The 22,849-nt window shown below is 45.6% G+C and overlaps 1 protein-coding gene and 1 pseudogene across 1 annotated transcript in view; both read right to left on the bottom strand.

The window, feature by feature from the left end:
• The window catches only part of CAVIN2 (caveolae associated protein 2), a 30,564-nt gene extending 24,366 nt beyond the window's left edge, over positions 1-6,198 (bottom strand). Inside the window, exon 1 of the mRNA XM_030209790.1 lies at positions 5,556-6,198. Within this exon, the coding sequence (XP_030065650.1) occupies positions 5,556-5,999 (444 nt within the window). The 5' untranslated portion in view covers positions 6,000-6,198. The remainder of the gene's footprint in view (positions 1-5,555) is intronic.
• Positions 6,199-7,961: 1,763 nt separating this feature from the next.
• Positions 7,962-22,849, bottom strand: part of LOC115475105 — a 45,900-nt pseudogene continuing 31,012 nt past the window's right edge.

Below are 22,849 nucleotides of genomic sequence, written 5' to 3'. Positions count from 1 at the left end.
AGCAATGAACATGAATATGTGTTTAATGTGCTCTGTTTTGGCTTGGTGGTTTTGATTTTAAGCCAGGTACAGTACATGTCTTTATACAAAAAATGAATGTACTTTCACCTACACTCCTGTACAGGATGCCAATGTAATAAATTATATTTAATGTGTGGATAACCTGTACTTAGGTTGAAACTCTTGATTAGTCCCCTTCTCTTTGATTTTGTACTTATTAATCTTCCTCTGAAAAATAAAGCCTGTAACATGCTTAGATCTTCAGGCGCTTTTCACTGCCTTTAGATTTTGCCTACACATAAGACAAGTATGGCGCTAAGGGGTATGGATTTGCTTTCCAGATCAATGCATCTTAAACTTACAATTCCAGGAGGGTCCTACCCTCATAGACAATTAAAAGGCAGCAATAAACATTTTGGCTGTTTCAAACTTTAGTCTGTTGATGATACATGAGATTTTTTCCCACGAATCGGTTTTTGGTTGAAAAAAATGGAAGCTAAAGCCAATATACAGTACCTTAGTCATGCTCCTTCTGTGCACTGCTGAGGAAAGACTGATGCCAAATGAGCAGAAAGGACATGACAGTTTGCTAAGGGCAGTTGGACTAGATGGGGAAAGGGTGTGGTTGGCTTTTCAGTCCCTTAGCGTCCTAGAACAAAGAGCAGGGGTTTACCTGGGAGAGCACAGCGCCCCCACTACAGGCAGAGCTCAGTCTGGCCACTGCAGGTACTGCAACCTCTGTGCCAGGAAACAGGAATTCTGACCATTTTCAGCACACCGTGATTTCACACTGGCCAAGAGAGCAGAGCCCCTTCCTAGCAGCGGATTTGCAATTCCCCATGGCTCTCTTTATCTCGGATTCATCTGCCAAACCATTAGGCCTGTTACGTTACTGTGCCTGGCAAACACATCTGTTCCAACAGCTTTTTTCCTCCCCATTGCTATTGTTTCAGGATATTTTAGATAAACAGGTAGTATGCCTGATCTGGCATGAAACAGAACTATTGTGTAGTCTGTCATCTTTAACTGATAAATGTGCTGAACTGCGCGCGCGCGTGTGTGTATGTGCTTTCCTTCAGCACGTTAGTGGGCCTCCCCTTCCCCCCCCCCCTTTTTTTTTATTCCAAACAAGGGTATCTGATCTTTCAGAGCCAGCATTCTCAGAGATTACTCTACATAGATACAAAACACCATATATAGCTATTCAACCTCCGCGATGCATAGGAATCCCCTCCCCCCCCTTAACTTTTGCTGTGAAGTGATACAGCACATGCATTCCAGGTAGGTTGGGATTAACAACCATAGAGAAGTTGTGTTTGTAACAGGAGGGCAATGAGAAACGTGATCTCTTCACCTCTAATCATGTTTCTTAACCTAATCTAGTTTGTGGCATCTACAGTAGAAAGATGTGTGCAGGATAACCTGAGAAAAGAAATGCTTGCATTAAGTGTAACGTGAGGGACAATAACAGAGTGTAGACTATCTGGGCATTTCTATATTGGAGCAGTAAAACAGAAATTAAAGCAGTGATCAAATCCCACTGATGACTTTGAACTTGGGCAAATCACTTAACTTTCTGCTACTTCAGATACAAATTTACCCAGGGCCTATGCAAGGGCACTGGGCAGTCTAGCCTAGATCAGTGTTTCCTAAGTCCAGTCCTGGAGTATTTATTTAATTTTTTTTATTTTTGTTACATTTGTACCCCGCGCTTTCCCACTCATGGCAGGCTCAATGCGGCTTACATATTGTATACAGGTACTTATTTGTACCTGGGGCAATGGAGGGTTAAGTGACTTGCCCAGAGTCACAAGGATGCCTGTGCCAGTCAGGTTTTCAGGATATCCAAAATGAATATGCACGAAAAAGATTTGGATATATTGGAGGCAGTGTATGCAAATCAATTTCATGCATATTTATTGTGGATATCCTGAAAACCTGACTGGCAAGTGGACACCCCAGAATTGACATGGGAAACACTGATCTAGATGAACCTTCAGCCTTAAGGCTCCCCCCACCCCAATGAATTTTCATTCAGACTCTTAATCTGCCCCCCGCCCGAGACATCTTGCATTTAAATATTAACCTCTGGAGTGTGTGTATCATACATACTCAAATAATAAGAGAAGTTTCCAAAAGCTATTTACCCAGATAAAGGGCTATTTGAAAATTGTGTACCTTTCCTGCAGGTTAAACTATACATGAACGATTTTACAGTTTCTGTAGGTGTCAGACTCTATTATGCTTTGACTGCAGTTGCTCTGTACTAAATCCCCCCCCCCCCCCCCCCCCCCCAGCTGCTGCCACCACCACCCTCCTAGGTGGCTCTGAACTTATGGCTGGTGTTACTATTGCATGTTATTTTACCACAAGGCTCATTTTTTTTATAAAGAGGCCTAGTTACTAATAATGCACCGTAAGCACACTAGCCGCACCTTGAGCTACTACTGAAAATAAATAGATTTACTCTGCTGTAACTTACATTTTTAAGACTCAAAGTTAAAGGGTCAAATTTTGGAAATAGCATTTAAATGATAAGTAAATAAAATACTGCACTACCTTGACCCATGTACATTCTTAGAAATATATATATACAAACTGCTGCAGCATGGCACTGCTTGAATCTCCAAATTTCTTGGTTCTGGCGCTTCACCTTTTGCTACTGGAATTATTCATAGAGTTTGATTCTTTGCATCCCTACTGTTTGCTTTCTGTCCAGGTTATATGGTACCATAGCTTGTTCGCCACTGAGCTCCGATGAGGATTAAATAATAAGTTATAGAAGTGGGCGTGGCTGAGGAAAACCAGCTTTATAAATGCTTAAACACCAACATCTCCTGAGAAATGTAAGATACTTTAAGACATACTAGATTACAAAGAAACCCTTTTGATGTTGATACTTTGCTGCACCTAAAAATTACATTAATATTAAAATAAATCCAAGATTTTCAATCATTTTCCAGACTCTCAGGGACCTTTTAGTAAGCTATGTTAAGCAGCTAGTGTGAGTTTTACCACCTGTTAGATATTAGCATGGACCCTTGTTAAGGTTTAATGAGCTATTAAACAAGCCAGCATGGTAAAATACCTGTACTACCTTTTTAACATGGGAGTGGGCGTGACCAGGGTAGAGCAGAGGCGTGGCCTGTTGTGACAGCTAACATAGCGGTCATTTCTGCGTTTCAGTTGTCTTGACTGCCGATAGTGTGGCTGCCCTCACCAGTCTCAAAAAATCAGCACTACCAGCAGTCCATTAGCACAGCTGCTGTTACAGTAGGTGCATGACAGCATTCCCATCCTGCACATCTTACCCCCCCCCCGACCTCCTGAACGTCCGATCACCCTGATGCCTGTGATCTCCCACTAACACAACATCCCAGTCCTTCCAGTCCCCCCATGTCCGATTCCCACAGAACCCCTGATCCGCACTCCCCTTATGACAAACCCCATCCTTGATTCCCCTTGACAACCCCAGCCCCCCCCAAAGAATCTTTGTTCCCATAGCCCACCATCCATCCACCCGACCCCTCCTGGGAACTACCCAGGAGTTGGTAGTGGTGGTCCTCCAGTGATTCTGGGCAGGAGCAATGTCCAAGAATGCCCCCTAGTTGTAACATGAGACTACTGCCAAGGGTCATCAGCATCATTTTGGATCCTGGTGCAGTCTTAGGCAAGAAAGGAAGGGCATCGATCCTGCCCAGAATCACTGGAACACCACTGGTGACCCCTGGGTAGGTCCCAGGAGGGTTTGGAGTGAGGGGAGGGTTGAGCTCTGAGAAGTGGGGCTTCTTTAGGAGGTGGGGTTTGTGAAAGGTGAATTGGAGTGAGGTGTGGTTTGTCACAAAGGGGTGTTTAGATGGAGGGTGTGTGGAAGATCTGCCTTGGGAGGATTGGAAAGATTGGGTTGCTGTATCAGTGGGGAATCAGGTGTTGTTGGGGTGTCAAGGAAGATTAGAAGTGCTAGGGGATATGGAGAGGAATTGGAAATGCAAGGGGTGTCAGGTGTTGGGGAGGGGGAACTGGAAATGCTAGAGGGAGTTGAGGGTGAGATTGGATGTCTTGGGAGTGGGCTGGCATCATGATACTGCATGGGACCATGTTATATGCGGTGCTTCCATGATATTGGGCACTGCATATAACATGATGCCCACGTGGTGAGCTTCTGCCCTATGTGCGAATTGCAGGACAGATGCTAGGTATGCCTCTGCATTTCCACACATTAATTTTGCTGTCAGCATGCTGTTAGTGCAAAACCTAGCTGCATTTGAGTAAAACAGCCCTTCAGTCTATCTTTTCAGCATCATGTATTTCCATGTATGTTGTTGTACGTACATAGCCTCCCTTATTGAGGCAGTGAGCTGGGACTTTGGTCATTTAACCTCTTTCCCTCTCCCCCCCCCCCCAGCCAGATTTGGAGCATTTTCAGCAACTATCCAGTGATTTTGAATTTTACCCTCAGTTTTTAAAATTCACACAGTGCCAAATCCTTCAACATCTCTGGTTAATCTGCCCAGGGCCATGTAAGGCAATAGAAGTCGACTTTTACAAGCTGCAGTCTATCCCTTAGAAGCTGAAAGAAGTCTAATTTTTACAAATCTGAACTGTACAATGCCTTTAATAATTAAGGTGGAATATATTAAAACTGTGCCATAGTGCTAAAATGGTTCTATAGAACTTGCTTTTTGAGTCAGTTTATTAAAAGCCAGAACTAGTGGCAGACAGCATCTACTGTAAATATAGTTTTTCAAAGTTCAACCTAAATGTGTGAAAGATTATTTTTTTCTTTTTACATCCTTACATTCGATCAAACAAAGAAATGCTTCTTACTATGCACGCTATTGTGAGATTGTATTTTACCTTTAGAGGAAAAAGTTTGAAGTTCTGAAATTGTCTAACAAGTGAATAACTTTTGTGACTCAATTACTGAATGCATCTGGTTTTCTGTTCCTATGTGACCTGTGTGTGAATTTACTGACTTGCAAGCTCCGTGGACAGGGAGCGCTTCTTATGTGTGCCGGCATTAGAAGCGGTATTATAATATTACATTATTAGCAGTGGTAACTACCTCCTAAGATTTGAATGTCCCTTCAACTTGGAGTTCTAAGGTTCAACTCCCCCCCCCCCCCCCTTTGGAGATAAGAACATGGATTTGCAAACATTTTAGTGTTTGTCAGTTTGGAAAACACAAGTATACTTTCAAATATCGTTATAGGGAAAATACTTTTGATTTCCCCAAAAAGTTAAACAGAGTTTAAACTACGCAAAATGAGAGTGTGCAAATGTCACACCCTTATGAACTGCTGATTTCGTATGTTCTGTACTATGGATTAAGAAGGGAGGGAGTGTGGTACTGTTGGAATAGGTTGGGTATTAACTAGAACAATATTTTTTTTAAAAAGGAAGGGGACTTGGCTTTTCAGGTGAAAACATTGAGTACTAATTCCCTGCAGCATCCCTCCTTCCCCCCACTGCCCTGAAGATCGGAACCTGGATCCAATTGATCTCAATGGATCGTTCCAGGGGGTTGGGACGGAGAAGAAAAGCAGAGGACTGACCTGGAAAATTAGCACTTTGAAGTGGTTCCTGCGCAGCAGCAAACTGTGGTTGTTTTCCAGCCGCTTCACCTGGCTGCACTGCTTGTCCATGCGATCACGCACATCACGCATGTGCATGCTCACCTTGCGCGACTTCTCCAGCAACTTGCTGACTGCGTTGCTGGTGGAGCTGTGGCTCTTGGCCAGCTTGGTGACATCGGCCTGGATGCCCTTCACCGCGTGCTCCAGCTCTACCTGCCGCTGCTCCATCTTGTGCTGGTTCTCCTGCACTGAGTCCAGCATGTGCACCAACTTATCCAGCAAGGTGAGTACGGTGATTGCGTTCACATGCGAGCCATCACGGAGAGTGTCGCTGAGCGGTGGGCTGGGGCTTGGGGACTCAGCAGGGCTGGGGCTGCGAGCCTCGACGCTGCTCTTCTCGGCCTGAGATGCATCTTCTCCCATCCTGCTGCTGCTGCTGAGAGCCCTCTCTTCCTGGACTGAATATCTAAACCCTGATCTTAAAGCAAATGCCACTCACAGAGCTCTGGAACAGGCAGAGTTTTAATTCAGGGAGGGGATGTGGCCGTGATCCGGGGTCTGCTCTGTGCAGATCATGTGAAAAGTGCCTGAATACTACATCCCAAGCTTTGGCTTTAACCAGTGCTCCACTCCACCCAGTGGGAGGTGAGAGCTGCAAAAGTTCCACTCTCTAACTTGATTAATGGGTAAAACTCCAGTGTTTGCCTTCGCTTTGCAGCCCTCCTCCCCGATGTGCAGGGTTAACTCTTTTTTTGCCATAGGTGAGTGGAATACCATAGTTTGCTCATGACTTCATCCTACGGGGATAAACATTCAGCTTTGGCTAGGAGCCACCACCAGCCAGTGGCTGTGGAAGATAAACTTTTCCCTGGCTGCTTTACTGCAGTAGAAACACTGAACAAGTTTTTTTTTTCTTGGATCCAGTTATTTTGAGGGGGATATTGTTCTCTTGTGCTGCACATGCCCGTTTCTCAGTTTTTGGAGGCTCTTTAGATCTAAGCTGACCAAAAGGTTTTGAAAATGTGTTATTGGGTGACGTGGCTTCATTTCTTTTAGCCACTTCAGTGCTCGTTTGGGATAACTGGAGAATACCGAACAGCAGGGAGGTGGTGCAGTTGCACATTAAATTTCATTTGCAGCTTCTTTCTTTCTTTCTTTTTTTTTTTTTATTTTGGTAACAAAGCACAACCTGGTCAGAATATGGAGTTTAGGATACTTGAATGTGAATTTGAAAGTTTCCACTTCTGTGGTATTAGGGTACAGGCATAACACTTACTCATTGTGAAACAGATAAGGCAGAGTTAAATGCTGGTGCAAATGAAATAGGATTTCAGAGTGTAGGTATTTATTCTGAGCTCTTTTTCATCTTCTATTTACAAGGAAAAAAAGTCATATATCTCAGTCTTTCTGTTTGCTTTAATGTTAATAGAAAAATTCTGCTTTCAGCAGATTGTTCCCCGGAGGGCTTTAGGTGCCCAGGATTCTCACATTCTCTCAATTTGAACCTTGGAAGCGGTGAATAAATTTGCTGCCTGGGTGGTTTGGGTTCCACAGAGCTGTGATTATTGTTGCTGAGTGATTGTCAAAAGACGTGATTGGGGGGGGGGGGGGGGGGAGATCAGTGAACAGACACAGATGCATTTTCCCAAAAGGAAAATATGAAGAGTAAAAAAAGAGTCCGAGTCCTTTGCTGCTGGGAATTTTCTTTGAACCGTGCATAGTACAGCAGGTCAAATTCCTTCTAAGGTAGGTCTCTTCACACCGATATACACTTGAAACTGTTCCATCACAGAGGAATCCATCAATATTTTTATTGTACAGTAATCTATCTGCAGGGTTTTGCTCTGGTGAAGAATGTAGTATTTTAAACAGGTTGTTCGCTTTCTTAAAACGTTCCCTTTGAACTCCACAGGCTGAGTGAGGGTAAATTAGTATAACACAGACAGCCATGACCTCCTACTAATCATTTTTACTTACCCCAGATGCTTCCTGCTGACCCAAGGAAGTGTCATCTCGTACATAAATTGCACTGACACTGGATGTATATATCACAATATTTATTTATTTATTTTTATTTATTTATTGCATTTGTATCCCACATTTTCCCACCAATTTGCAGGCTCAATGTGGCTTACATTATACCGTGATGGCGATCGCCATTTCCGGATAGAGAAATACAAGCGGTATTACATTAAGGTGTATAAATGGTAAAGTAGAATACATGTGGATTTGATACATGGTTTATGTGAATTAAGATTATTAAGTTGATTTATAAGAACTACAAAGGTTTTTGTGGGTTTCTTCAATATATTGTGACTGGAAGTAATCAGATGGTGCCACTGAGGATCCACAGATGGTGGCACCTTACCCACGTAGCTTTGAATATCACGGATCCCTTGTAAGTTTTCTGTAACAGCTGAAAGTGGACAGGTGAGAGAGGAGGCGGGAGGGAGAGTAGTCAGGTTTACAGGTGATGAGCACCTCACTTGACATGCAGATACAGGTAAATTCTCCAATACGGTCCAGACAGGTGGCATTGTTCTGGCACGGCATAGACAGGCATTTGTTGATATCCAACTCACAGCGGGGGCCGGTGTAGCCCTTCCCACACTGGCACTGGAAGGAGCCCTCTGTATTCACACACTTCCCGAAGTGCTCGCATGGGTTGGCGCCAATAGAGCATTCATCCACATCTTGGTCACAGGCCCCACTAGCAAAACCCAGGGGGCAGGCGCAGATGGCTCGACCGTTCACCGGGTTGGTGTCACTCATGGCGTCTTCATGGCAAGGGTTGCTGACACAGGCATCATTGAGATGGCAAAGGAGACCAGTCTTTCCCATGGGGCATTCACAGTAAAAGGAGGCCACAGGGTCATGGCAGGTGGCACCATTGAAGCAGATGGCGGTGGCACAGTCGTCGATGTTCTCACTGCAGCTCTCACCCATCCAGCCGTTCACACATATGCAGGTGTGCCCGCTGATGACGTTAAAGCAGGTGCTGCCATTGTGACAGGCGTTTGGCTGCAGCTGGCACTCATCAATGTCCGTACTGCAGAACTGACCTGTCTATTCCGGGGGACACTGGCAATTGTAAGTCTTGACACCATCCACACAGGTGCCTCCGTTCAAACATTTGTTTCCTGGGCAGTCATCTATGTTGATTTCACAGTTCTGTCCCTCAAAACCTGGCAGACAGGCGCACTCGTACGTCAGGTCCCCAGTCTGGTGGCAGGTTCCCCCATTCAGGCACTGGGAGGGGGCGCAGGGCATGTACAGATTCTCACAGAGGGAGCCTGTGTACTCACTCTCGCACTGGCACTTGAAGGAGCCGGGAGTGTTGAGGCAGGTGCCGCTGTTCTGGCAGACGCCGGGCATCTGGCACTCGTCCAAGTCATTCCAGGCCTGGTAGCCTGGTGGACAGGTGCAGTTGTAGCAGGTATTCCAGTTGACACAGTGGGCACCATTGGCGCAAGGGTTGCTGGCACAGGCATCAATCAAGGAGCAGTCCTGACCTCAGTAGCCCCTAGGGCAGATGCAGTCAAAGCAATGTGCCATTCTGAAGAGAGTGTTTGCAGATCCCTCCATTGAAGTAGGGTGAGCGGTGGCAAGGGTCCTGGAACTGGCATCGGTCTCCAATTAAGCCCGGGCGACACACGCAAGCCGCCACTCTGTTTGAATATATGACACACCTTCCGCCGTTCTCACATGGCTTGAAACTGTCCAAACACTGTAAGCCTGCTCCCTGCTGCATCTGCGCTGTAAGGAGGGCGATGAGCAGCAGCAACGGGCAGAGTCCTCACCAGGGCTGCCCCATACCGCTGTCCGAGCCCCGCCGCCTCCTGTCCGGTTTATACATCCATGGAGGGGGCCCGACGGCTCCCGATCTCTTCTTCCCCCGGCACCCGATCTCCAGTCCTCCTCCTCCTCCCCAGCTCCAGATCTCGCTGCAAAAAAAATATCAGTCCATACCTGCATTAAAGTATGACAATGCAGTAGAAACAATACTATGTAGTATTCAAACCAGCAAACATCAAAACATCAACAATAATTTAAGGTCTGCTCTCATCTCTGCTGCTTTCTACACGTTAGGGGCTTTCCGCCATGGAGCAAAATAGCCTGCCCTTAGTGATGCCCAGGCCCAGCGTGAGCCTTATGGTGTACTGAGGTTCAGCAGCCCAATCTTGCAGCTCCTGTCCTCTATGGGTACCTCTGCCTTTCCAGACATCAATCCTTATACCACAGATTTCAGCTCAGGCTTGGGTACACCCTCAGTTTGATACTCTGCTTACAAGCACCCCCCGAGTGCCTGGAAGAGTGGGAAAGTGTAGAGAGCTACTGTGAAAGAGACCTTTGCTTCTAAGTGCCAACCTGTAGAAGATGCAGCCAGCTTATCACAGTATAGACTCTGCACCCCACCCCCAGCTGCAGGGATCCCAGCTGCAGGGATCCCAGCTGCAGTAGGAGTCATCAATTGCAGCCCTTACAAGCTGGACACAGGACTAGGTTCCAAGATCATTGCCACCTAGGTGGATGACAATGACCTTGGGATGTTCTATACCCTGGGTGGTGCCTAGAGGAAAGGAAAGAGCTGTAGCCAACACATGCTGCTTCTACTCAGCCAGCAAACCCACACCCCCCAAAGAGACTAACCCCAGCTGGATGCCAGACTATCTTGTTGGCCCATGACACGAATACTACTAATAAGTACATAAGTAATGCCACAAAAGACAAAGGGTCCATCGAGCCCAGCATCCTGTCCACGACAGTGGCCAATCCAGGCCAAGGGCACCTGGCAAGCTTCCCAAACGTGCAAACATTCTATACATGTTATTCCTGGAATTGTGGAATTTTCCCAAGTCCATTTAGCAGTGGTTTATGGACTTGTCCTTTAGGAAACCGTCAAACCCCTTTTTAAACTCTGCTAAGCTAACCGCCTTCACCACGTTTTCCGGCAATGAATTCCAAAGTTTAATTATGCGTTGGGTGAAGAAAATTTTCTCCGATTTGTTTTAAATTTACTACACTGTAGTTTCATTGCATGCCCCCTAGTCCTAGTATTTTTGGAAAGCGTGAACAGACGCTTCACATCCACCTGTTCCACTCCACTCATTACTTTATAGACCTCTATCATGTCTCCCCTCAGCCATCTCTTCTCCAAGCTGAAAAGCCCTAGCCTCCTTAGTCTTTCTTCATAGGGAAGTCGTCCCATCCCCGCTATCATTTTAGTGTTACCAGCCCTCCCTGATAAGGCCTGCGATGGCAGCTATAGTTTCTCTGAGTGTTAGTTATCTGTAGTCGTGACCACGCTCAGGATTCTTTGGCCACACAGGGAGAGAGGTATCAAATACACTAACCTCGTCTCCTGTTCTCAAAAAAAAACAGGAGAGGAATAAAAACTAAATTAGGATAACTCTTGAACTGAAATAACACCAGACTTTTAAAGCGAACTCAACAATGTTTATTTAAGTACAAAATGTGAACAAATAAAAAAACTTGTAAATTCTTTTGTTTTGTAATGGTACCATATGTATTAATCAACCTTTCTAATTGGTAACATTTTCATATATTTTCATTCCCTATAATATTGTAATTACCTTTCTCTTTATTTACAGAACCTCCTTATCAGCAACGACTTTCACTAAAGATATCAGATAAGTATTGAATTTTCATCTATTTCTTATAGTATACCCCAGATTCAATTTATAGAATTTTACTAAAAAAAGAATTGATTCTTTGGGTTTCCTTTTTGTCTCCCTCAGGATTTCAACGAATTTCTATCTCCGTTCAGGTAAGTATAAGTCTTTTTCCTGTTTTAATTTGTGTTAACTGTCACTTAGCTGAAGTTTCACTTCCAAATCGTTTTCTCGTAGTCTTTCTTGCGTCAGGGCCCTTAAACTCCTTCTGGACACACGGCTGTCGGAATTCTTCACAAGATTGACTTCTCCCTTCACCTCTCTTAATAAACATAAAAGGGAGCAAAACCCTAGCTGCCTATCTGAGTTCAATTTTCCCTCTTTCTTTGTGGGATTTTAATTATCACACTGTGGCCAGCTCTACCTCAAAATTAAAATAATCCAATCACCCTTTCTATGCAGCCTAAGCTTTTCTTTTGCGTTCCCTGTGCTAATGAAGGAGTGCCTTCAGCGGTACAGGAACCCAATCACACAAAACACTTACACTCTTATTTCTATCCTTATTACTATTTCTTATATTCTAATAATATCATATAATCCTTCCCCTCAAACCCACTAACACTACTCACCTCTTTCTGAACCCACTTAATCACTAATGAAATTTTAACCCCTATTTATATGAACTATTAAAAAACTTTATTCCTAAAATAGCACCACAATCACTCCTTCCCCTCTTTCATTCCCTTACTTTATACTCCTTTCCAAAAAATCCTCCCTTGTTACCCTATTTTCTCACTTATCCTCCTTTCTCTCCAATAGCACCAGCCTCTCCTACACACATCCACACTCACCGCACTCCCAACTCCTTCTGATAACTGCCAGCGACTCCGTATCCTAGGTTACGGAACTTCTGCTGGCAGTTCCGAAGACCCTGAGCCAATCCGTCACCACTTCCAAGATTCCAAGATTCACTGCTGACCAACGGAATGTTGGCCAGCAGTGCTAAATCTCCATTTTGTTTAGTTAAATCCCATAGGAATTAATGGAAAATTCTTCCATTAATCTAAATCCCCTCTTAACCTTAATTAATTGACCCCAAAATTTCCACACTAATAAAACTTCCCGTCCCCTATCAAATCATGTTTTTAAAATTTAAAAATACCCCTTTTTACTATCCGCCTACCCTTATTCCACTTAAATCCCCTTTTAAAAATCCCAAATTCCCTAAAAACACGATTAAAAATTAAATTAACCCTTCCTTCACATACCCCGTCGAATAAATTAAATTAACCCTTTCCGAACCCCTTAAAACAACACCCTACCAAAAACTCCCACTAAAAATATAAAAATTCAAAAATTAACCCATCAGAAAAATTCTAAAAAATTCCCCGACCCCAAATCCAAAAACAGAATTTGAATTAAAAAAAATCCTGATTTTTTAAAAATAAAAAACGTATTTCTCACATTTTAAAAATAAATAAATTCAAATTTTTGGTCAAACGACCCCTTACCTTAAAGTAGATTTTTCCCACTCTCGAAGACCCCCATCTGTTTCGGTTCCGACGTCCTCCTTGCGAAATCGGAATCAAAATAAAAAACTTCCGAGCCCGGGCCCAAAATTTAGGCCCCGGCTTCGGCCTAAACGGGAAACTCGCGATCCCGATTCGTGCATGTAGCGCGCCCCCACCGGGAGCGCGCCCGCACGTTTCTTTCCTGCCCCTGACGCTCCTCTTCACTTGGGCGCCTAGCGCCAAAGCTAAAACCGGCTCCATTCGGCCCCGAAACGGGGCGAAGAATTCCTTCCACACCCGGGGACATGCTCAACCGTCCCCGGGCTACAAAACAGGACCGCTGCCCACAAAACCGCGGGCCCGAAAATATCGGGCAAATCCCGGCCCCCAAATGCGTTTTCACTCCCGGGGACTTGCCCAATCGTCCCCGGGAGTCAAGAAAACAGCAACGCTGCCTCAAGCAGCGTCCCTCTCGCCTCCAAATCCCTGGATTTTTAAAAAAAAAACGCCGCTCCTTACAACCCCGCGATGGCCCCCAAGCTGCAACTGTCCACTCACCCTGGAGCGGCTCCCGGACCCTCCAGAGCCCCCCAGGTAAGTATTTTTTTCTTTAAATTTTCTTTTTCCTTTTTCTTAACCCCTTGTTACATTAGTCGCCCTTTGCTGCACCTTTTCCAATTCTACTATATCTTTCTTGAGATGCGGCGATCAGAATTGAACACAATACTCAAGGTGTGGTTGCACCATGAGGCAAACAACGGCATTACAACATCCTCACACCTGTTTTCCATACCTTTCCTAATAATACCCAACATTCTATTCGCTTTCCTAGCTGCAGCAGCACACTGAGCAGAAGGTTTCAGTGTATTATCGACGATGACACCCAGATCCCTTTTTTGGTCCGTAACTCCTAACGTAGAACCTTGCATGACGTAGCTATAATTGGGGTTCTTTTTTCCCACATGCATCACCTTACACTTGCTCACATTAAACGTCATCTGCCATTTAGCCGCCCAGTCTTCCAGTCTCGTAAGGTCCTTCTGTAATTTTTCATAATCCTGTCGCGAGTTAATGACTTTGAATAACTTTGTGTCATCAGCAAATTTAATTACCTTGCTAGTTACTCCCATTTGTAAACCACTTATAAATATATTAAAAAGCAGCGGTCCTAGCACAGACCCCATCATTTCTATAGTACTATTAGATGTATACAGTGCTGTACACGTTGAGGGTTCCTTTTACTAAGCAGCAGTAAGCCCAATGCGGGCTTACCGCTCGCTATACAAGAAGTACCACTAGGCTACAGCATCAGCCTGGCGGTACTTCCCACCCTTGGTGTGCCGTCATTTCTGGCGCTACAGAAATTCATTACTCCTTCCCATGTTAATTAACATATACTTAAAACATTCTATTATTATTGAGGCAGCCATGGGCATAATATATATAAGAAATGATATTAAAAGCTTGAAGTTTGAATTCTAGCTTTTTACCTTGCAAGCAAGATAAAGGAATGCAGGCTGGAATTAATTACTAGAAGTCTAGCGTTTGCCGGGCTGGGTTAGAAAGGTCAGAGACAGGAATTTCTTTCACCCTTGTGATTGATGGATTGCTAAGCAAACACATATGTATTCTATTATGAGCCGGCATATTGCAGGCAGTTTGTTTAGGATTAAATTGAACACTGCTTAGAAGGAAATAGTTAGATTCTAAATAATTCTAGATATAAATGAGTTAGAATTTAGAAGTTCTTGATATGTAGAATATGTCTTATAAGGATGCTTACTTTAGAATATGCTGTATTCTGTGTAAACTAATAATTCTGTGTGGAATGTTTGTTCAACTCTCTGTCTGACGTTCTGAGTAGGGCTGCAGTGAAGAGGTCAAACATGTGTTTTAAGTTATCTGCAGTTCTGGCTGGTTCAATGTATAAGCTGATAGGTGAAAGAGGTCAGGACTAGTCAGCTCTCTTCTCCTTGATTAATTGTAGGTAAATGTAGAAATGGTCCTGAATGCCATTAAGTAAGATTGGCCCTTGACCTCTTTAATGAATGCCAGAGTTCAGCTAGCAGGTAGTATGAAGCTGACTAGGAATATGAGAATAACCAATGTCAGATGGGGCCTCTTAGTCTCTAAGGGAATCCAGTTTAAGCTATAGCTGAGAAATCAATCATAATGAGAAATGTAAGAGTTCTGGAGACCAAATGTCTGGCTTGAGGGGCCCCAGGTTAGAGGTCAGTTTGAGGAATACCAAACCTATGTAACTGATATTTTAAAGTAATGATTGGTTGAGGCCAGGTAACCAATCTATTCCTTAACCAATTGGAGAGTAAGGGGGGGGCAAGGCTAGGAGGGGGATAGAACAGTATTTAAGTAGGAACAGAAGCAGTTTACGTCAGAAGAAAGGAAGGAGAGCTGAAAGAAAGCTGGAAGACAACAGGAGAGAAAGAGAGCAGAAGGAACAGACAGAAGAGAAGAGAGCTGAAGAGGACAGACAAAAGCCATAATATCCAGAGAGCTGAGACAGAGGAGAAGAGAGCTAGAACTGATGTCCTGCTTTGTTTGCTGGCAAATAAAGAAGATTTCTCCCTCATACTGGTGTGTGCTGTCTGACTCCTGAAGCATCACAAATTCATGTATCAATTCCTGCAACAATTCTTGGTGGCAGCGGTGGGATGAATCCTGCATTAATCCCAGCACCCAACTGACTGGAGAACATTCGCCGGGTATGTATTCTGTATTCTGTATTGTAATTCTAGCTAGAAAATTGTAAATCAGCCCCTCAAAAATTGAGGAAGGAGAGCCTGATCAACTCTCAGCGAAGGCCCTAGTACCTTCTAGTCTAGCGGAGATTAGAAGCGAAACCGCTTGAGCTTATCTGTATCTGAGAAATCTGAAATTGTTGGGTGGGATTTTCTGTATGGAATGTGTGATGCTTGAATGTTAAAAGAGTGGGGACCCCTTACCGCAAATCCAAAAACTCCCTCCCTTTTGTGTGTTGTAACTGTAAGCATTATGGGTGGGACATCATCTAGACAAATTGCTACCCCCCTAGATTGTATGCTTAAGAACTTTAAAAAAGGATTTTTAATTAATGACTATGGACAGACTTTAAGCTCAAGTACTTTAAGAACCTTGTGTGAAGTTGAGTGGCCATCTATGGGAGTGGGGTGGCCCCCTAGTGGCAGCTTAGATATTGAAGTAATCCGGAAGGTCTACAGCATAGTTGTAGGAGAACCAGAATATTCTGAACAACTCCCTTATATAGATTCCTGGGACAGCCTTGTGACTGACCCTCCCTCGTGGTTGAAAACTTATATGGGATCCCCAGTAAAATTCATGTTAGGTCGTGTTCAAAGAAAGATTAGAAAATCTAAACTAGAAGAGGGAAAGAGCCCCAGGAAGCCTACCACCCAATCGGTGGCTTCCGCCCCTACCCTGTCCGAGAAACCCATACTCTCTGATGACCCCTCAGACCTTGAGCCACCACCTTATGGCCCATTGTTGGGGTTCCGTGCCACCCCTAGAGATCCACGCCGCCCAGCCCAAGCCTCTCCAGCACAGGCTTCTCCGGATAGTTCTTCCCCTCCTGTGCAAAACCTGCCACACCCTAGGTTGGACTTTTCACCCAGTCTCTACCCTTCTGTGCCACATCCTCTCCTGTTAACCTCTGAAGACCCGCTTTGGGTTCCACTCCCTGACTCCTCAACTCCTGACAGCCCAGCCTCTCCCTCTAATACCCCTACCCATTCATTAGGGGCCCGGCATCCCTTTCAATGGACTGAATCACCTGTGACCACCTCTCAGTCTATGAGTACCCCTCCCCATCCCTCAGGGGTTCAACCTACCTCCACTGAATGGGTTAGACCCGCTGCAATTACTTTTGAGCATGATAGGAGGGTAGCTCCTAGGTCTACCTCAGGTTCCATTCCCACCTCCTCGAGAGTTCTGCCACTCCGACAGGTAACCATCACTCGACCGGATCCTAATAATGAGGGTCAGGTTATACAGGCACAGGCCTATCAGTATGTACCCTTCACAACCACCGATCTCCTGAATTGGAAGACGCATTACCCCTCTTATACTGAAAAGCCTCAGGCAGTGGTGGACCTAGTGACTAGCATTATGGCCACCCATAACCCAACCTGGACTGATTGTCAACAACTTCTCCTGACCCTCTTCACAACTGAGGAGAGGCGGAAGATTTTGCAAAATGCTGAGGCCATCACGCGAGAGCGTGTCCCCGGGGGGACACAGGACCCAGAGGGATGGGTTAGAGCTCGGTTTCCTCGCGCAGCTCCAGCTTGGGATCCAAATGATGGGCAGCACTATGAACTGTTGTCTGGCTATTGCCGGGACTTACTGGAAGGTATGAGGAAAGGCATAAAGAGGCCCATTAATCTAGCAAAGGTCTCTGAAATTCTCCAAGGGGCAACTGAATCCCCTGGGGCCTTTCTAGAGCGACTAATTGAAGCCTACAGAACATACACCCCATTTGACCCTGAAGCCCAAGAAAACCAGAGAATGGTGAATAGCGCATTGGTGGCCCAGAGTATGCCAGATATCCGGAAGAAGTTGCAGCGTCAGGAGGGATTCGCAGGGATGAATACCACCCAGCTAATTGAGATCGCAACCAAGGTTTTCATTAATAGAGATCAGGAGGTGCGCCGAGAGGCTGACCGGAAGATGCAGAAGAAGGCCGACCTTTTAGCGGCAGCCATTACTAATTCCACCCTTAACCGAGGTCGACCTCTAGCTAATGGGAAGCCAAAGTGGGACCCCGGACCACCAGCCAGGCCCCGAGATTCCTTCAATCAATCCCGGCCAAGGGGGGAGAATCCCAGACCAAGATTGGAGAGGGACCAGTGTGCCTATTGTAAGGAAAGAGGGCACTGGAAAGATGAATGCCCCCAGAGGCGCCAGGGACTGAGAAGGGGACCAGGAGATCGAGGAAGCCGAGGCCGAGTTCGAGAGGGAAGATATGAGCCTCCTGAATCTGACATCATCGGGATAGCCGAGATGGCAGAATGGGACGAATAGGACAGACCGGGTTCCTACAAACTGGGCTCCCAGGAACCTATGGTCAAGTTAACTATAGGGAGCCGCTCAATTCCATTCATGATTGATACGGGAGCTGAACATTCTGTTGTGACGGAGCGATTAGCGCCTGTGTCTGGAAAAACTGTCCGAGTGGTGGGAGCCACGGGGGTGCAGAACCGGAGGCCCTTCCTGACAACCCGTAGATGCCAGTTAGGCTCACACACAGTCACTCATGAATTCCTGTATATGCCAGACTGTCCAATCCCTTTGTTAGGCCGAGACCTGCTGTCCAAGCTTAGGGCCCAAATTTCCTTTGACTCTGATGGCCAGACTTCAGTCTCCTTTCGGCCCCCGATATCCAGCCCTAAGGGTATATTGAGTTTTTGCTGCCCTCTTGAAGAAGAATGGCGGCTGCATCAGTCGCATGGCCAAGTTGACCTACCCCTGGCAGACAGCTTTCAGGTCAGTGGGGTATGGGCAGAAGATAATCCCCCAGGGTTGGCCCGAAATATTCTTCCTGTCCATGTAGACTTACTCCCAAGTGCCCGGCCAATCCATCTTCGCCAATACCCAATTCCCCGAAAGGCTCTGGAAGGGATTCAAGCACATCTGAATCGTCTGTTATCCCATGGAATTATTCGTCCTTGCCAGTCTCCATGGAATACGCCACTATTGCCAGTTCAGAAGCCAGGGACTGAGGACTACCGGCCAGTCCAAGACTTACGAGTGGTCAACAAATCCACTATCTCATTACACCCTGTAGTGCCTAATCCATATGTCCTGCTAGGATTGATACCTTCTGGAGCTACCCATTTCACGACACTAGACCTAAAAGATGCCTTCTTTTGTATTCGGGTGGCCCCCGCCAGTCAATTGCTTTTTGCCTTTCAATGGGAAAACCCAGTAACAGGAAGGAAGCTTCAGTATACATGGACCCGCCTGCCACAGGGGTTCAAGAATTCCCCCACTATTTTTGGGACAGCCCTAGGGCAAGACCTTAAGACTTTTAAATCTGAGCCTTCCAGGCGAGTTTTACTTCAGTATGTAGATGACCTCCTGATTGCAGCAGTGACTCAGGAAGAGTGTTTTGAGGCTACTAGAGAATTGCTGGAGCTACTCTTGGATGCAGGCTATAAGGTCTCACGCTCAAAGGCCCAACTTTGTCAGTCAGAAGTGAAGTATCTGGGCTTTTGTATTTCCCAGGGAAGTCGGAGACTGGATGCTAGTAGGAAGCAAGCGGTAGCTGCAATTCCCCAACCCAAGTCCAGAAGAGAAGTTAGGGAATTTCTGGGAGCAGCTGGATTCTGCAGAATTTGGATTCCAAATTTTGCATTGATGGCGAAACCCCTTTACCAAGCCACAAAGGGGGGTGAAAAGGAACCATTTGAATGGGGACCTACAGCTCAACAATCCTTCATTGCTATAAAGAAAGCCCTACTCCAAGCCCCTGCGTTAGGCCTTCCTGATGTGGAGAAACCTTTCTCATTGTATGTCCACGAGCGACAGGGGGTTGCTCTGGGTGTGCTGACCCAGATGATGGGATCCTGGCAGAGGCCTGTTGCATACCTGTCTAAACAGCTGGATGGAGTGGCTAAAGGATGGCCAGCCTGCATGAGGGCCATTGCAGCAACAGCCTTACTGGTCCAGGAAGCTGATAAGTTGACTTTGGGGCAAGAACTGGTTGTTAAAGTCCCCCACGCAGTTCTCACCCTCATGGAGTATAAGGGCAACCACTGGTTTACAAATAACCGCATGGTTAAGTACCAAGCTAGTTTGTGTGAGAATCCACGGATACACCTGGAAACAGTGGCTACATTCAATCCCGCCACTCTTTTGCCAGCATCTGAGGGACCACCAGATCATGACTGTATCCAAACTATGGATGAAGTGTACTCCAGTCGACCAGATCTTAAAGATGTGCCTTGGAGGGACCCAGATGTAATTTATTTTACAGATGGAAGCAGTTATGTGGAGAACTCCAAGCGACTGGCAGGCTATGCTGTGGTGACAGAGGACAAGGTGATAGAAGCAAGAGCCCTGCCCCAAGGAACTTCAGCCCAGAAAGCAGAACTTGTGGCCCTCATACGAGCTCTGGAGCTAGCAGCAGGACTGGTAACCAACATTTATACTGATTCTAAGTATGCCTTCACAACCCTACATGCTCATGGAGCTTTGTATAAGGAAAAGGGACTCATAAATGCTGCAGGCCAACCTGTTAAGTATGGACCTGAAATACTTCAGCTGCTAGAGGCTGTTTGGGCCCCTAAGAAGGTAGCTGTCATTCACTGTAGGGGACACCAAAGAATAGATACTCCAGTGGCCCGAGGGAATCGCCATGCTGATCGGGTGGCTAAGGAAGCTGCTCGAGGACCCCCAGCAAGTACTGTGACTCCCCTGTTCCAAATTCGATTGCAAGAATGGACGCCTATGTATACCCAAATGGAAGAGAAATGGGCTCAAGAGGAAGGTGCAGTAAGGAGACCTGATGGCTGGTTACATCTCCCTGATACCAGAGTTCTGGTGCCACGCCACCTAGCTTGGCCTGTAGTGTCTCAAGCTCATGACCTATCACACTTAGGGAAAACAGCACTAGCCCGTCTACTCAATCGAGTAGTGGTGCTGGAAGGATTGGATAGTCTGGTTGCCACTGCCTCTGCCCGATGTACTCTCTGTGCCCAGAATAATGCTCGTCAGGGACCCCGTATTCCACCAGGAGTTCAGTCTAGAGGACTAACACCCTTTGAGTCCCTAGTTATAGACTTCACAGAAATGCCCAGGAGCGGTAGGCTCCGATACCTCTTGGTCATGGTCTGTACCTTTTCTGGGTGGGTGGAAGCATATCCTACAGTTACTGAGAAAGCCACAGAAGTAGCTCGAGCTCTCCTTAGGGATGTCATCCCCAGGTATGGATTGCCCCTTGCCATAGGTTCAGATAATGGTCCCGCCTTTGTTGAAGCTACACTTCAGGCCCTGTCCCGCGCATTGCGCATTACCTGGAAATTGCATTGTGCCTATCGTCCCCAGAGTTCAGGGCAGGTTGAGCGGGCAAACAGAACCTTGAAAAATAGCCTAGCAAAGATTTGTCAGGAAACCCAATTGAAATGGCCACAGGCATTGCCACTAGCCCTCTTCCGCCTCCGATGCACCCCAACTAAAGGAACAGCCCTCTCTCCCTTTGAAATTGTGTATGGGAAGCCCCCAGCCATTTTACAGGGAATTAAGGGAGACATAGGGATTTTAGGGTCTGCCCAGGTGCAGGAGCAGGTAGCCCTCTTGGGAAAGATAATTTCTGAGCTTCAGTCTTATGTGAGAGAAATAAACCCTGTCCCCTTCCAGGCTCAGGTACATTCCTTCCTGCCAGGGGATAGAGTTTGGGTGAAAGATTGGAGGCTTCAGCCTTTGGGGCCCCGATGGAAAGGACCTTTTACTGTTTTGCTTTCTACCCCTACAGCTGTGAAGGTCGCAGGGATTACTCCATGGGTCCATTGGTCTCGAATTAAGTCTGCTGATCAGACTGAGCCCAGCACGGATCAGACGGAGCCTAGACAGTGGAGAGCAGAAAGTGATCCAGCGGAGCCATTGAAGTTGCGCTTGACCCGAACCAAAGAATCTACTAGCTGAAAAGAAGGGTCAACTGTATACTGCAGGAGCGGCTGAACTTCGGCTTCACACTGAGACTCTTTCTTGCCCAGATTCTGGCTTTCTTGGAATTTGAAAGCTTGATCCTTGTCAGTTGAGGGTCTATCCCAACTGGTATAAGAACTCAAAGACTGAGAACACTATATGAGAGTAATCTGTGATTAGCACAGACTGTTGAAATATTATTGCTTAATTAGTTTGCTGTATTTGTTTTAGATTAGGAAGAAAGAAAATGTTAGTAGTTTGGATGCTTTTGTTGTTTTCTACTCCTTGCCTCCTTGTTCCTAATACCCCAACTCGCTCCAACCTTTGGTTACACTCAGTCCAGGAACTAATTAGCCAGGCAAAGATTACTTCCCCTTGTATTGTGTGTTCCCGATTTTCTCCTTATACCACAGATGTCCCAGCTGTTCCTGTCCCTGTGCAACTCCCAGCTCTTATACCTCCCTACTTTTCGAGTTCAGGCCCTTGGAGCCAGGATTATACTTGGTGGTCCTTTTATAATGCTACTTCCCCCTCTGACTCTTCTCTAAGGCCAGTTTTTACGTCTCCCTATCCAGCCTCTGGAGTGTTTTGTTTAACAAGAAACATCTCAACTGTTCTTCCCATTCCCTGTAACTATACTAATGTTCTCCCAGAAAAAGGAGAATCTGTGTGGGTAGTTTCTCCAGGTACTCCTATGTGCCCTACTACCATACCTGTAGATTATGACCCAGGTGATTATCTGGCTCCTAAGCGTACCACTGAGAAGACTATAGTGTCCAAGCTTATTTTCTACTTTCATAAGTCTATTCCTAATTAGGATCACTATAATCTCCAGAGTTTGAGTTGTGAGACTTATCTCTGCATAAGCTGATTTTAGTCTCAAAGGGGGGAATGAGGCAGCCATGGGCATAATATATATAAGAAATGATATTAAAAGCTTGAAGTTTGAATTCTAGCTTTTTACCTTGCAAGCAAGATAAAGGAATGCAGGCTGGAATTAATTACTAGAAGTCTAGCGTTTGCCGGGCTGGGTTAGAAAGGTCAGAGACAGGAATTTCTTTCACCCTTGTGATTGATGGATTGCTAAGCAAACACATATGTATTCTATTATGAGCCGGCATATTGCAGGCAGTTTGTTTAGGATTAAATTGAACACTGCTTAGAAGGAAATAGTTAGATTCTAAATAATTCTAGATATAAATGAGTTAGAATTTAGAAGTTCTTGATATGTAGAATATGTCTTATAAGGATGCTTACTTTAGAATATGCTGTATTCTGTGTAAACTAATAATTCTGTGTGGAATGTTTGTTCAACTCTCTGTCTGACGTTCTGAGTAGGGCTGCAGTGAAGAGGTCAAACATGTGTTTTAAGTTATCTGCAGTTCTGGCTGGTTCAATGTATAAGCTGATAGGTGAAAGAGGTCAGGACTAGTCAGCTCTCTTCTCCTTGATTAATTGTAGGTAAATG

The sequence above is a fragment of the Microcaecilia unicolor genome, chromosome 7, assembly GCF_901765095.1.
Source record: "Microcaecilia unicolor chromosome 7, aMicUni1.1, whole genome shotgun sequence".
Lineage (NCBI taxonomy): Eukaryota > Metazoa > Chordata > Amphibia > Gymnophiona > Siphonopidae > Microcaecilia > Microcaecilia unicolor.
The sequence above is the reverse complement of the archived record's forward strand: the minus strand, read 5'-3'. Positions and strand labels throughout refer to the sequence as shown.